At 37.9% G+C, this 17,062-nt stretch overlaps 1 protein-coding gene across 1 annotated transcript in view; it reads left to right on the top strand.

Annotated features, from left to right (window-relative positions):
- LOC124595925 (ankyrin repeat domain-containing protein 6) overlaps window positions 1-17,062 on the top strand; it is a 674,032-nt gene that overhangs the window by 616,616 nt on the left and 40,354 nt on the right. Inside the window, exons 8-12 of the mRNA XM_047134839.1 lie at window positions 1,872-1,970; window positions 2,090-2,296; window positions 4,169-4,348; window positions 13,156-13,498; window positions 14,280-14,496. Coding sequence (XP_046990795.1) covers window positions 1,872-1,970; window positions 2,090-2,296; window positions 4,169-4,348; window positions 13,156-13,498; window positions 14,280-14,496 — 1,046 coding nt within the window. The remainder of the gene's footprint in view (window positions 1-1,871; window positions 1,971-2,089; window positions 2,297-4,168; window positions 4,349-13,155; window positions 13,499-14,279; window positions 14,497-17,062) is intronic.

The following is a 17,062-nucleotide window of genomic DNA, read 5'->3' as shown; positions in this document are numbered from 1 at the left end:
TATCCTACCTTCATTTTCCACATATGTCTCCAAATTTCGTAATTTTGGCATATAAATATTTCACAGGCTGAAAATGGATACAAGGCATGAAATGGCTACTCATCTAAAACAAAGTAAGCTACAGACATACTTTATTAACATCTTCATCCACATTTTGTTTAACTTTATGAAGTTTGAAACAGTACATACTTACTAACGACAACCTGGCTTACGTAAGAAACTGAATTGTATCTTATCCATTAATTAGCTGAGGTGCCAAAATATAGGAGTATTAATAATTGTCAGTATGTATTATTAACAGGGTAACTCTGACAGAAATTTAATCATTTAGCAAAGGCAGTCATTGGCCACATATCTCATTACTAGTTATACATTTCAAAAATATCTGCCTCCACAAGGAAGGTCATTGATGCATAATTGAATGCTCACACTAAACACAGAGACAGACCATCTCCAAAGTTAAGCATTCAGCAGGTCAACATGTCAACTTAGAGACCATATAACAATACGTATGTGGGCTGCAGGGCAGTAGTTTATTTTCCAATTCAAGAAGGGCAATGACATCTGGGCACCCAGAACAAGCTGAATCTTTTCTGGTGCCATACAGAAGCCACCATTCCAAGTAATTACCTATGCGAATTACACTTCACAGACAACAGAACTTGGCATCAGCAGAAAGACTCCACCATTCCATAGTCAAAACATCACTAGAGTTACAGCAGTTGTTTGTAGAAGCACACTTTTAAACATATAAGGTGAAGAAATTCCCCTTAAGTGCAAGATAGAGTCCAGTAGTTATACCTTTCCAAGAAAGATATGAGGGGCACTCAATAAGTAATGTAACACTTTTTTTCAGTTGAAAAAATACTGAATTTGCTGTGGGATATTGTGGAATATTCCTGCTTCAGCCCCTATAGTTTCATGAAGTTCCAATAGGTGGCGGCACTATACTTAGCCTTCAAAATGGCATCTGTAACAGAGGTGTGTTCCAACAGAAAGCTGCCTTTGAGTTTCATTTGGCAGAAAACCAGAGCATCACAAACATTCATATGTGCTTGCAGAATGTCTATGCAGACGTGGCAATGAACAAAAGCACTGGGAGGTGTTGGGTGAGGCGTTTGTCATCACAACAAGGTTGCGCAAACCTGTCCGATCTCCTATGTGCTGCACAGACGCACACAGCTGAGACTCCTGCAATTGTCCCAATTTCCATCTGTTTGGCCCAACAAAGGATCTTCTCTGTGGGGAACAGTCCATGGAGAATGGGGAGGTTATTGATGCAGCAAGATGTTGGTTCTGACGTCGACCAGACCTACAGGCAGAAAATGTGCTCCTGTTTCTTTGCAGTGACACTGGGGGCAGTGTTACCACATGAAGCCAGAGTAATTCGATGCATGTATTATTTGTTGGTGCACATTTGGTTCAGAGGACTCCTGGTGTCAGTCATATAGTGCACATCTGGATTGTTATTGAGAGGGGGCTATGTGTGTACCTTGAGCTTTGTTGCTATCAACTACTGTGAATCTGAGCGGATACTGAATGTTAACGAATCACCATGGCTCCCATTCCTTTTAATTTCTTGTGAGGTGCATGTCCAATAAGTCAGTGCCAGCAAGCACAGTAAAACGAATGCAAAATACAACTAGAAGTTACTGCTCTTCAGTTGCTCACTAGCATGTGTTAACATACATATTGAAACTAGTCACATTTATCTTCAAAACTATTGTTAACTATTATGTAGACAACAACAAAACATATTTGCATTCCTTAATTAAAATTTTCTTTGAAATTTTAAAGCAATTACTATGTCAACACCATCACCCATATTGAGCTGTTAAGAAATCATATGAATTTTGACATGCTATTTGCAGAATGGTGACACTGCATTGCACATTGCTGCAGCTATGGGTCGCAGAAAACTTACAAGAATATTGTTGGAGGCTGGTTGTGACAAAAGTCTTAAAAATAAGGTATAATGTCAATAAAAGAAATTTTAATCATTTTTATTCATGGATCATATTATAATGCAAAAGGTTTTTCCTTGTCATTCACATATTTGTATTAAGTCTTATTAGCAAATTTGTTTCAGCAAAATGAGACAGCAAGAGATATTGCTTTACGGAAAGATCTAAATGAAATTCTCTCTATTCTGGACAACTGCCCAGTATCAAGGGCAAAGTCAAAGTACACAAAGACTGTCCGTGAGAAGGAAATAAAGAATGAGAAGAAACGGGAAAAGAATGAGAGTGGGACAAGTAGTAAAGACAGCAGCACCCGTCACAAAGATAAGAAGAAGGTTCGTTAATATCTGTTATTTCATGCTTATTATTGCATCAAACTGATAATTGGTATTTAAATGTGTAAGCAGGATGTAAAAAGCAAGTTGATTTATTGCTTTTGAACAAAATTGTAATCTATGTTCATTCTTACGAGAAGGATGACATTTTGGGTTCCAGAGGTTTTTTTTTTAGACTGACAGTACTATTTATATGATTACTTATCCAATGTTGCAGGTGTTAGATAATAAAAAATGTAACAGCCTTTTTATTTAGTATCCATACTGGATCTTCTGAACACCACAGCAGTTACTGATTGTTGGTGAATAGTGCAACAAGCTACAAACTGTTTATTTACATTTATCAACAGTTGCAATTTTTTATGGATGAAATTTTCATTCATCAATAATATTTGTCCTTTGGATTACTGGTAGTTTTGGAAAACATAATCTTAATAGATATTCCACTTGTTAATGTTCTACGTCACAGTTTTCTGCGGTAACTAATCATTTAAAAAGAAAGCAACTATTGCATGAAAGTAAACAGTGGGAATAACTTTTGATATTCATCCACAATTGTATAGTACTTAGCAAGATAGATATTTGCTAATGAAATTTGTCATAAATAGTCCATCACAAATTGAGAAGAAGAATAATATCCACTGCTGCTACATTAGAAGAAAAAAATACATTTTGTCTCATCATTAAGACTGTCAGTGGCTGACAAAATGATTGAATATGCAACCACAAAAATCTGTGATTATTTGCCCAATAACAAAGTTTGCATGTAGTTCACAAAACATATTTTCAGTTTAAACTGAAATTGCTTATTCTGGACTATCATTCCCATCTGTAGATAAATTCTTAATTAAAACTAGCAGCTTGTTTAACATGGAAGAAAATTGTGTTACATTGTTGCAGATTTTGAGTATGTTTCACTAGTAGCATGAGTAATATATTCACTTTTATTAAATATAAGCCATTTATTTTTTGCTTTGTCTTGGGTTATCAATTATCTAACTGGGTATATGTGAGTTATCATGATTTCCTCTCCTATGCTTCTATCTTTGTCTAAAAGTAGGACTTACACCCAACGCCTTCAGTTATTTTGTTTAATATATTCCAGTCTCTGTCTTCCTCTGCAATTTTCGACCTCTCCAGCTCCCTCAAGTACCATGGAAGTTGTTCCCACCCCTGGATGTCTTAACGCATGTCAAACCTCCTGTCCCTTCTTCCTTTCCTCACTGATTCTGTAAAGAACCTAATTTCTTATCTTATCCATCCACTGAATATGTAGCATACTTCTGTAAACCTTACCTCAAAAATTCTGATTCTTTCTTTTCTGGTTTTCACAGAGACCATATTACCTTCTGAATCATGTTAAGCTCCTGACACATATTCTCTGAACCTTTTTCTCTCAAATTAATGCCTTTCTCTGATACTAGCAGGCTCCTTTTGCTCTCTTTGACTGTGTTAGTTTGCTTTTTATCTCCTATTAGCTTCATCTCCCTTGTGTTATTTTTTTCCAAGATAGCAGATGTCCTTCACTTTATCTACTATGTGGTCCTCAATTTTTATGTTAAGCTATCACTAATCCCATTTCTGCCCCTTGTCATTATCCTCATCTTTTGTTGATTTACTCTCAGTCCATATTCTGGGCTCATTAGACTGTTGATTTGAGTCAACAGTTCCTGTAATTGTTCTTCATATTAATTGAAGATATCAATGTCATCATTGAAGCTTGTCATTGATTTCCTTTCACCCTGAATTTTAAGTCCATTCCTAAACCTTTCCTTCATTCCTTCTTATATCTAATCATAATTTAGTCAACTTGTGTTTTAAAGGATAAATTGTTACTTGTATCAACAGTAACAAACTTTTGTTTTTTTCCAGCACAAAAACACCCATAAGGTGCACTTTGAAAGGCCAACAGGCAAGCAGTGGTCACCTTACGGATGTCATTACTTTCCAGATCCTAAAGCATTTCCACAACCAAATCTGGATTCCTTACCACAAGAGCCTCTGAAAAAGGGTGAACAATATTATCTAGATTTAGCTGGAAACATTCGAAAGGTAAGAAAACAAATCATCAAAGGTATCCAGTTCCTATATCGTACCATATATAGGATGCTTGTTTTAACTTGAGATAACCAAATATATCGAAAATGTTGCAGTGTACAAAAAAAAAAAAAAAAAATCTGTTCTGGATTTCTGGATTACAGGGAGCATCTGTCTATGCTACAGCTGGATATCTCCTAACCACCCGTCTTGCATCAGCAGGTCTATGTTTTATTTTCAAATGGGAACTCCACCCCTCCCCCACATTTTTATTGCATATTCAGATTCTATGCCAAAAAATACTTATGGTTTATTCAAACCATTGTTTCCCTTTTGTGATAGATGGTACTGTAACCAGCAAATATCCAGAGCTCCTGTTTGTTGTTGCAATTAAGAACCAACACACTTGATTCTACATTTAATTTAGGATGTAAATGTAAAACTTGGTGTTTCAGTGGCTAATACTGATTTTCAAACATTACTTGAGTGTTGCAAATGTGATTGTGCAGAGGATAGGGAGAACAGAGGTAGTAATGGGATGGTTGTGTCTGATGATCAGCAACGCAGGTAAGGCATGAGTCACACTGTACTGTGCATGTTCAGAACAGACTAGGCATCAGTGGAGGTTGTTTATAAGTAGTGCACACTTCTTATTTGCATTCAGAGGCCAAGGTCAATGTGCAATGAAAGACCTAACAGAGTTCCAAAGAGAGCAGATTGTGGGGGCCCGATTAGCGGGAGCATCAGTAACCAAGATAGCCAACTTATTGAATGTTTCAAGATCAGCTGCTTCAACAGTCATGACAGCCCAGACAAAATGTGGAAAGACATCATCACGTAAATGTGATAGTGGAAGCAAATCAAAACTAAATGACAGAGATTGTTGTGTGCTAACATGAATTGTGTCAAAACAACACAAAACTACGGTGACTAAAGTGACAAGTGACGGCAGAGCTCAATAGCCAACTTTGGGACCCCGTATCTATCAACACCATCCGCTGAGAACTCCATAAAGCAAATATTCATGGACGAGCTGCTATATCAAAACCATTAGTGACAACAACCAATGCAAAGGAGCATAAAATAGGATGTCAGGAGCATAAATCCTGGACAGCATCAGTGGAAACACATCATATGGTCCAACAAGCCAACATTTTCATTATTTCCAACATCTGGCTGGGTTTATGTCTGGAGAATGCCAAGAGAAGCCTACAATTTTGGTTGCTTGATTCCAACAGTTAAGCATGGAGGTGGAAGTGTGATGGTGTGGGTATTCATATCATGGTATTCTGCTGGTCCCATCATTACTCTCAAAGGCCATGTTACAGCCAACAATTACGGGAACATGTTAGGTGATCAGGTGGACCCCATGATTCAAATGTTGTTCCCCAACATGATACCATATTTCAGGACGATAATGCACGCATTCATATAGTCAGGACAGAATGAGGAGCATACAACTGAACTGTAGTCTCTTACCCGGCCAGCACTTGAACATTATCAAACTCTCGTGGGCGGTATTGGAGCACAGACTCCGGAGTAGATTTCTGCCTCCCTCATCACTACAGGATTTAGAAGAGGTTCTGATTGAAGAGTGGCATATTATTCCACTGGAGACTATACAATCATTATATGCCAGTATTTCAAGAAGAATTACAGCTGTGTTATGGGAAAATGGGTGTCCAACCCATTATTAACAAACCATTCCCAAATAAGTACAGGTGTTCACTTTATTTTGTCTATCCCTTGTACAATAAACATAATATGACTAGACATTGACATTTGTGGCAAGCAAGCTACTCATATGGCAATGTAGTTTTCTGTTCTGTGGTTGTAGTGAGTGACCAAACAAAGAATGCTTGATTTTAGTGGCCATCCTGAAATACTGCCGTCAGGGTGACTGATTTTGGCATGTGTTTCCATCCAGCTGCCATAAATATTGTGCTGGCTACTATGCGGCTACCGACAGAATACAAACCACAACCATTTTAATCAGGTCAAATGTCCATGAAACGAGTGACAAATGGTGAGGCAACAAGACTCTCCAATATCAAGCATCCCAATGGGAACAGACCTGGATCATGCTTAAGATAGTTTCTAACAAGATAGTGAAACAGCTACCTATATTGTACTGTACAATCAAATTTGCAATACTAAAGTACATTTTGAACATAAATATCAATTATTAGAACACAGAGGTTTACATTTACAACACAAATGAAAAGTAGAATCAAATGCATCAATTCTTAATTGCAAAAACGGGAACACTCAATATTTGTCAATTACAGTACCACCTACCGTGAATGTAAGCACAGGTCTGAGGTAACTGTACATATTTTTTGGCTTAGAAGCTCGATATGCAATAAAAATATTGGGGGGAGGGGGGGGGGGGCAGGTTCCCATCTTAAAATACGAGGTTGAACCTGCCCACAGAGGAGGAGTGGTATTAGGAGGTGTCCAATTGCAGCTCAGATGGATGTCCCCTTTACTAATATTAATTTCTCACGTAGAGCATTGTTTTCATATGATGGATCATTTTTGTGATATTTAGATGCCTCAAATTAAAAGAAACACCATGTATATATTGCCATACTTATACTTTACGGGAATGAGGGAGAGAGGAGGAGAGATGGAGTGCCTCATATTGTAAAAAAGCCTATCACTGTGTTAATTGGTGCAACAAACCCCAATAAAGCTGCATAGATTGGACTTTTGATTCACTTGAGAAATATTCCTGTCCACTGCCCCACATTATCTTTTTGGCTACATTTGATGCCACCAGCCTCTAAAACATGAACGGTTTGAAGGCAGAGTGAAAATTCCTTGGTTGGCACAGAAATTGTGGTGACATCAATCAAGTTTTGTTTTTGTGATGATGATACATACTGCATAACAATATAATTGCATGTCAAATTAATCTTTGAAGCTTTTTTTCTTTATATGGATTCTTGAAGAAGTTACATTGTGAGTGTACATTTTTCCTTTCAAATGGATAAACTCATGTACCATATCATTACGAAATGAACATAATTTGGACAGTCAGAAATTTGTCTGAAGTTGGTGAAGGTTAAAAAAAAAAAAAAAAAAAAAAAAAAAAAAAAAAAAAAAAAAAAAAAAAAAAGAACACACACACACACACACACACACACACACACACACACACACACACACACGAGTAACTCATAATGCTGTCTTCATTACAAATGGGCTTTAAACTGCACCTCCTACTTCAATGTAGAGCCTACATCGGTGGTGCTGAGGCTCACGCACATGAGCCAATAGGTGCGGCTATCTTTAAAGTACTTCAGTCACTCCATGGACTCAAGCAACAAGGTCCTCCACTGGTGTTGCAGGTGTGCCATACACCATACTCTTCATACTACCCCACAGAAAAGAGCTGAGAGGTGTCAGATCTGGAGACTCTGCTGGCCATGGAACTGGTCCACCTCTACTGATACACCAATCGGGATATGCGACGTGGAGGTCATTCAGCAATTTGACATCAAAGTGTGCTGAAGCTCCATCATGTTGCAGTCTCACGTCCATCTGAACATTTTGGGGCACTACATGCAATAGGGCAGGCAAAACTTCTCTAATAAATGTGAGGTAGGTTGGTCCTGTTAGTGTGTTTGGCAGTAGATATGGCCCAATGACATAGCCACCAATTATCCCAACCCAGATGTTGATACCAATCCTGTGTTGGTGATTTTTAATCATCTATGTAAGTGGATTTTCATATGCCAAAAATGTGCATGTTGTGTAAGTTTAATATGTTGCCTCTAGTAAATGTGCATTCATCCATGAATAACATCAAGCTCAGGAATTGTGGCTGAGGTATGCATTGTTGTAAATACCACTACGCAAACTGTACCCCTTAAGGGCAGTCCTCCTCCTGTAATGCCTGGACCGTCTGCAGATGATACGGATGGAACCAGGGTTCATGGACAAGATGTCACATGGCTCTTTTATCCATGTGCAGCACGTGTGCCACTGCCGAGTGCTGGTGGCTGGGTCCTCTTTGAACGCTGTCAGCACTTCCTTCTCCAACCATAGTCTTCGAGCTGAGCATGGATGAACCACATCATGTTTTGGCACTTATCAAAGGCAAACAGTAGACTGGGGATAGTATTTGCAAGTACCAAGAACCAAATGCTACTGAACGAACACATTTCATACAGAGAATACTTACATCCTACTTCATGGCTTCTCTGGGGCATCTCTTGATGGGCACGAATGTAGGTATATGTGTTTGGAAAATGTTCCACATACAGTCTTGCAGCAGCTCTCCCATTGCAATCCACTTTTCTATATGAAAGCACAGTGTTGGTGATTTCCACAGCTGTGTACTGATACATGTCACATAGCTGTTAACAATGTTACTGCAGTGGCGGATCACATAATGTTTGCACTAGGATGTCACAAGGGCCATATGGAGGAATGTAGTGCATGCACAGAAATGTCATTAGGCTCAGGTTCTCCAAGTAGTACACAGCTGGCTAAAGGATTGCATATCTTCCATATTACAACACCACAAATAATCGGAACAAACTGTCAGAACCATTCATTCTCAGGCTTTAACACTCTCCTGTGCACAAGCCATTCATTTCCGAATATGGGTTTCTTCTTGAAAACCAATCAGTTTGCCTCGCTGTTCAACGTACTAAACATTTTCTTTTTCTTTTTTTTTTTCTTTTTTTTTGGGGGGTGGGTGGGGGGGGGGGGGGGCAGTATGCATGTATATACATTTTAAAAAACCCTATAGCAATGTAGATGATGCTGAGCCAAGTAATTTAATACATGAGACAAGGTGCCGCAAATGTCAGGAAATACCCCAAAAGTGGATGACAAATTTTGAACACATAACGTCACCAGATGTACTTCACTGCATGTGGAGCAGTGTAGCCTATCAGTTTGTCATCGTTGACCATCCCAACCCAAGAAGGTTCTAGGCCTACATTTGCAACTTTCAAGCATGGGGCTCAGGGTTTGAGTTTTGTGTCTGGCAGGTAGTATTTTTTTGCATTGCGTTAGACAATTACGTGCTTACATTGAGGTAAGATTAATTATTTTATATACTGGTCTTGTGGTTTCCATTGGTTAGTTGCAAAGTTTAGCACAACAAATACGTACTGTATTGCATCACAAATTATTAAGTAAGAGCTTCTGAAGTGCACCACTACCCGTAAATGACCTAAGTGTTTTTTACTAAATAAAGTCTGTAAACAAAAAAGGGGGACAAAAGGGAAGAAATAAAAAATTAGAACAGCTTTTGCTTGGATACAGGGAGGCCAATAATAAAGTAACTTCTAAGTTTACGATAGATCACAATTACAAAAGAGTATTGAAAAATAGAAGCAACGAAACTGGTGTTCTACTGTTTTAAGTGTGGAACGTCAGATCCCTTAATCAGGCGGGTACGTTAGAAAATTTAAAAAGGGAAATGGATAGTTTAGAATTAGATATATTGGAAGTAAGTGAAGTTTGGTGGCAGGAGGAACAGGACTTCTGGTCAGGTGACTATAGGGTTATAAATACAATATCAAACAGGGGTAATGCAGGAATAGGTTTAATAATAAATAAAAAAATAAGAACTTGGATTAGCTACTATGAACAGCACAGTGAATGCATTATTGTAGCCAAGATAGATACAAAGTGCACACGCACACACACACACCACAGTATTGCGAGTTTACAAGCCAACTAGCTCCGCAGATGATGAAGAGATTGAAGAAATGTATGATGAGATAAAATAAATTATTCAGATACTTAAAGGGAATGAAAATTTAATAGGAATGGGGGACTGGAGAAATTCGATAGTAGGAAAAGGAAGAGAAGGAAAAATAGTATGTGAATATCGGCTGGGGGAAAGGAATGCAAGAAGATGCCACCTGGTAGAATTTTGCACAGAGCATAATTTAATCATCACTAACATTTGGTTTAAGAATTTTGAAAGAATATGTAGAAGAGACCTGGAGATATCAGAATGTTTCAGATTGTTTATATAATGATAAGACAGAGATTTTGGAATTAGATTTTAAATTTTGCAACATTTTCAGGGGCAGATGTGGACTCTGACCACAATTAATTGGTTATGAACTGTAGATTAAAACTGATAAAACTGCAAAAATGTAGGAATTTGAGGAGATGGGACTGGATAAACTGAAAGAACCAGGGTTTGCAGAGAGATTAAGAGGAAGCATCAGGGAACAATTGACGAGAACAAGGAAAAGGAATACAGTAGAAGAAGAATGAGTAGCTTTGAGAGATGAAATAGTGAAGTCAGCAGAGGATCAAGTAGCCTAAAAGACAAGGCTTATTACAAACCCGTGGGTAACACAAGAGATATTGAATTTCATTGATGAAAGGAGAAAATATAAAAATGCAATAAATGAAGCAGGTGAATGGGAATACAAATGTCTATAAAATGAGATTGACAGGAAGTGCAAAATGGCTAATCAGTAATGGCTAGAGGACAAATGTAAGGATTTAGAAGCACATATCACTAGAGGAAAGGTAGATGCCACCTACAGGAAAATTAAACAGACCCTTGAAGAAAAGAGACCCACCTGTATGAATATCAAGAGCTCAGATGGAAAACCAGTCTTAAGCAAAGAACAGAAAGCAGAAAGGTGGAAGGAGTGTGTAGAGGCTCTATATAAGGATATGTACTTGAGGGTAATGTTATGGAAATGGAAGAGGATGTAGATGAAGATGAGATGGGAGATAAGATACTGTATGAAGAATTTGACAGAGCACTGAAAGATCTAAGTCAAAACAAGGTCCCGGGAGTAGATAACATTTCCTTAGAGCTACTGGTAGCCTTTGGAAAGCCAAACATAACAAGATTCTTCCATGTAGTGAGCAAGATGTGTGAGACAGATAAAATGCCCTCAGACTTCAAGAATAAAATAATAATTCCAATTACAAAGAAAGCAGGTACAAACAAGTGTGAAAATTACTGAATTATCAGTTTAGTAAGTCATGGTCGCAAAATACTAACATGAATTCTTTACAGACGAATGGAAAATCTGATTGAAGCCGACCTCTGGGAAGATCATTTTGGATTCTGGAGAAATGTAGGAACATGCAAGGCAGTACTGACCCTATGATTTGTCAAAGAAGATAGGTTAAGGAAAGGCAAATCTATTTATAGCATTTGTAGACTTAGAGAAAGCCTTTCACAATGTTGACTGGAATATTCTCTTTCAAATTCTGAAGGTAGCAGGAGTAAAATACAGAGAGCACAATGCTTTTCACAGATTTTACAGAAACTAGATGGCAGTTGTACAAGTTGAGGGGCATGAAAGGGAAGCAGTGGTTTCTCTAACAAATTTGAGGTTTGCTGACGACATTGTAATTCTGTCAGAGACAGCAAAGGACTTGGAAGAGCAGCTGAATGGAATGGACAGTGTCTTGAAAAGAGGATATAAGAGGAACATCAACAAAAGCAAAGCAAGGATATTGGACTGTAGTTCAATTAAATCAGGAGATGCTGAGAGAATTAGAGTAGGAAATGAGATGCAAAAAGTAGTAGATGAGTTTTTCTATTTGAAAAGCAAAATAACTGATGATGGTCAAAGTAGAGAGGATATAAAATGTGGACTGGCAATTGCAAGACAAACATTTCGGAAAAAAATAAATTTGTTAACATCGAGTATAGAATTAAGTCCCAGGAAGTCTTTTCTGAAGGTATTATATGGAGTGTAGACATGTATGGAAAAGAAACAAGGGTTATAAACAATTAAGACAAGAAGAGACTAGAAGCTTTTGAAATGTGATGCTACAGGATAATGCTGAAGATTAGATGGGTAGTTCACATAACTAATGAGGTGGTATTGAACAGAACGGAGGAGAAAAAAAATTTGCGGCACAACCTCAGTAGAAGAAGGGATTCATTGGTAGGACACCTTCTGAGACATCACGCGATCACCAGTTTAGTACTGGAGGGAAGCATGGGGGGGGGGGGGGGGGGGTAGAAATAACAGAGGGAGACCAAGAGATGAATACAGTACAGTAAGCAGATTCAGAAGGATGTAGGATGGAGTAGTTACTTGGAGATGAAGACACTTGCACATGATAGAGTAACATGCTGAGCTGCATCAAACCAGTCTTCAGACTGAATACCACCACCACCACCACCACCACCACCACCACCACCATAACATTAACAACAACAACAACAACAACCACATTCGAAAACAGAATAGCCTAGCGGAACTATGTGCACCACTACCCCCTACTGCAAGGGGAGGATCAACAAGCCCAATCACTGCATGTGTAGTGAGGTATGTCATCTGGTTATATCACATGTTTTACATTTATTATCCACTTTTGGGATATTTCCCGACATTTGTGGCCCCATCTGTCTTATATTAAATTACTCAACTCAGCCTCATCTATGTCACTTCAGGGGTATTTAAATGTTAATATTAGAATGAGAGAGGAGAGAAAGAATATCTTAGGTCTACAGAGACTGTGGCTATGACATTCCATATTTTGCAATACATATACAAATTAAAATGTAACTATATTACTTTTTCTAGGATCATGTGCCAATAGACATCCAGAGTAACATAATGTAATCAAAGCTAAGCCAAAATTTTGGAAGAAGCTTCTTGAACATGCTTAACATGAATGTAGCATTTTCTGTTATCCACAAGGAGATTTAATTTTGCAGGACATCAGCCCATTATGACCAGTCTCTTCAATTCCCCGCCAAAAGTTGTCTGTGTGAAAGCAGCATTCATACACTTTAATATATGTCTCTGTGATTATAATAGTTTTTGAAATTTCTGTTAATGCTGATATTTTCTCCATGACAGGGCCCAGTAGGCGTTGGATATACATGCTACTGTGCCCCATTTTTCCGGCACATGGAGGCCCGGCTGGACCGAGATAAACAGGAACTGAAAGAGCATATCGATCAGGCTCATGAACGACTCGATCGCAAAGTTTCAAGCTTGGAGCGCCGTACACAGGGCCGGTTATCTGAACTAACACGCTGTGTTGAAGATGGACATGCACTGTGCGAGTCACGACATCGTCAGCTTGAACAATGGCTTGCACGTTCTGGTCCAGGAAGACATTCAGAGCGCATGGTATCAGCAAGAACACCATCACCCAATATTGTAACTAGAGCTCGCAGCTTGGAGAATGTGTTGGATGGTATTTATTCTTCCTATTCACTTTATGTATTAAGAGTTTTCAAATATATAGTTATGTTAATTACATTATTTACCATAGCTCACAGCATAAATCTAATGGAGTATTAGATATTTGTAAATGAAAAGTACAAAAATGTGAATGTTCTACAGTATTTGATGTTGAAACCTTTTGTATAGCTACAAGAGCTTCAATTTTAAAGGCATTCTCTAAAGAGAAATGTAAACTAACAAACATAGTTAATCAACAAGTTAAATGGGTGTCTTTTCACCATTTCCAAAATAATGTTGCTTCTGTTGTACAACACTTGCTCATGCTACTACTGCTATTGACCTTATCACTCTCAGAAGCTGAAAACTTTAATAATTCTAAATAATCAGCAATAATGAAATTTTAGCTACAGTGAATATTTTAAAAACAGAACTTCACGAATTTACAGCCAAATTTTAATTTTGCAGTTGTATATGTTGTGTTTCATCTTAGCTTGACCATTTCTGCTAATTAGTTTGATATTTATTTGGACTAATGCATCATTTCTATGCTGTCATTGAACATTTCACTTCTTCATTCCATGTGGCATCAATTTTTAGTGCAGAAAAATATAGTCTCATTTTTCTGTTAAATTGCAATTATGGATTCTTTCTGTTACTACCTGCTGTTCTACTTTTTTTTTTCTTTTTACCCAACAACTGATGTAGTATGTTTGATATTTCAGACAGCATTTTAAAATGTTAATATAATGTACTTTTCCTTTCATATCATTTCTAAAAATACTGATACATAGGTGGGGTGGAGCGATTTGGTGAGCCTCGTGAGCATAATCGTAGCTATGATGCTCTGCTGGATGGAAATTGGCGGGAACAGTCAACAAGACAGTCTGCTGAGGTGCTGCCTGATGTTGATGTGTGCTACGATTACGATGACAGACATGATGGCAATCAGGGATTTGAAACCATACTCAACAAACGTGCTGCGATATATGGTGACCCGCTCACTTGCAGGTTAGTAGTTATTTCATATGTGCTGTTCTTTTAAACTATCATAACACCTAAACAAAATTCTTCACCTCTGCAGAGAAGTAAACAAATATTTGGCAGTAATTGTAGGTATTAAACAAAAACTACACGAGTACAAGCGATTTTGTGAGGCTTAATTTAAGAAAATGAACTGGTCACAATGGTAAAGATAAATGAATATTGCGAATCTTTAATTAAGATTTAACATCTGTAACCTCCAGAATGAAATTTTCACTCTGCAGCAGAGTGTGCACTGATATGAAACTTCGTGGCAGATTAAATCTGTGAGCTGGACCGAGACTCAAACTCGGGACCTCTGCCTTTCATGGGCAAGTGCTCTACCCAAGCACAACTTATGACCCATCCACGCACCTTTAATTCCGCCAGTGCCTCCTCATCTCCTACCTTCTGAACTTCACAGAAGCTCTCCTGCAGACCTGGCAGGCAAGTGCTAGTGTAAGACAAACGTCCCAAGTTTAAGTCTCTGCCAGAGACTTTCATATTAGCACACACTCTGCTGCAGAGTGAAACTTCCATTCTGGAAACATCCCCCACACTGTGGCTAAGCCATGTCACCGCAATATCCTTTCTTCCAGGAGTGCTAGTTCTGCAGGAGAGCTTCTGTGAAGCTTGGAAGGTAGAAGATTAGGTACTGGCAAAATTAAAGCTGTTGAGAACAAGGCGTGAGTCATGCTTGGGTAGCTCAGCTGGTAGAGCACTTTCCCGCAAAAGGCAAAGGTCCCAAGTTTGAGTCTTGGTCCGGCACACAGTTTTAATCTGCCAGGAAGTTTCATCTACAGTCTCCTCAGTCCCAAGCAGCTGCCTCAGCCATGATTTTTCTTCTTCATTAGTATCAGTCCAAATGTCCTTTACACTATTAAAATAATTTGAATTATACTACCAAAAACAGTTAATATAAGAAAAGAATTACAGTACAAAATAAACATAAATTAAAAAAGGCATCTGTAATGGATTGTGACATGCATTAGTAGTTTCTATATGATGTACACAAGTTATTCCTGTGTGCCATGCATCAGTCAGCTACATTTTCATGTAACATAAAAAATGATTATTACTGCAAATGTGAGGTGATATGTAAAAAAAGTTGCCACTCTTCTATTTAAAGTTGCTCCTGTGGTGTAATCGTTCAGATACATAGAAGAGACTTATTTTTATACAAGATCAACCTCTTTCTATATAGATAAAGATGTTACTTTTACAAAAGTTCTCTTCTTTCTTAAGCTTCACCACAATCATTAGTATTGTTAGTTGTTGCTACACTAATCTCAGATTAGTTGCCTACGTGTGAAGTATAGTTATATGAACTTGTTATATAATGAATAGAGATAACAACAATTTCTGCTTGCCCATTGGGAGTAGATAAAAGCATACATCAGTTATAAAAATTTTGTTAGCTTTTAGATCATGGTTAAGAGATTTTATTTCGAGTACCCTATTTTGCATTAAGGGTAGAATATTTTGGGTGTGCCCCAGGAAAGTATGATGGGACCCTTGCTGCTCATGTTGTATATTAATGACCTTGCAGACAATATTAATAGTAACCTCAGGTGTCTTGCAGATGATGCAGTCACATGTAATGAAGTAGTGTCTGAAAGAAGCTGCGTAAATATTTAGACAGATCTCGATAAGATTTCAAATGGTGCAAAGATTTATAACTTGTTTTAAATGTTCAAAAATTTAGCGCTATGCACTTCATAAAACAAAAAAACATAGTATCCTATGACTATAATATCAAAGAGTCACTGTTGGAATTGGCCAACTCCTACAAATACCTAGTTGTAACACTTTGTAGGGATATGAAATGGTATGATTAGATACATTCTGTCATGGGTAAAGTAGATGGTAGACTTCACTTTATTAGTAAAATACTGGGGAAGTGCAATCAGTCCACAAGTAGATCGCTTACAAATCACTTGTGCAACCAGTTCTAGAATATTGCTCAAGTGTGTCAGACCCATACCAAATAGAACTAACAAGGAATATTGAATGTATACAGAGAAGGGCAGCACAAATGTTCATCATTTTGTTTGGTCCATGGGAAAGTGTCACAGAGATACTGAAGAAACTGTACTGGCAGACTCCTGAAGACAGACATAAACTATCCTGAGAAAGTCTACTAACAAAGTTTGAAGAACTGGGTTTAATTGATGACTCTAGGAGTATACTATAACCCTCCACTTATTGCTCACATAGATAAGATTAGAATAGTTACAGCACAACTAGAGGCATACAAGTAATCATTTTTCTGGCACTCCATATGTGAATGGAACAGAAAGAATCCTAATAACTGGTACAATGAGATGTACCCTCTGCCACACACTGCACTGTGGTTTGCAGAGTATAGATGTATAAGGTGGTATAGTCTGTAGTGTGTAACTCTACTCAGTCTTTTGATTTATTAACTGGCAGTTTAGTCAATGTGTCTTCTCTTGCATGTGGATGCCATCAGTTCTCTGCAATGAGAATGTATAATCCTATGTCTCAAAGAGCCTCCCAACTATGACCTGAGTGTGCTGCAAATTTAAATTCC

The sequence above is a fragment of the Schistocerca americana genome, chromosome 2, assembly GCF_021461395.2.
Source record: "Schistocerca americana isolate TAMUIC-IGC-003095 chromosome 2, iqSchAmer2.1, whole genome shotgun sequence".
Taxonomy (NCBI): domain Eukaryota; kingdom Metazoa; phylum Arthropoda; class Insecta; order Orthoptera; family Acrididae; genus Schistocerca; species Schistocerca americana.
This window is presented reverse-complemented; position numbering and strand designations above follow the sequence as displayed.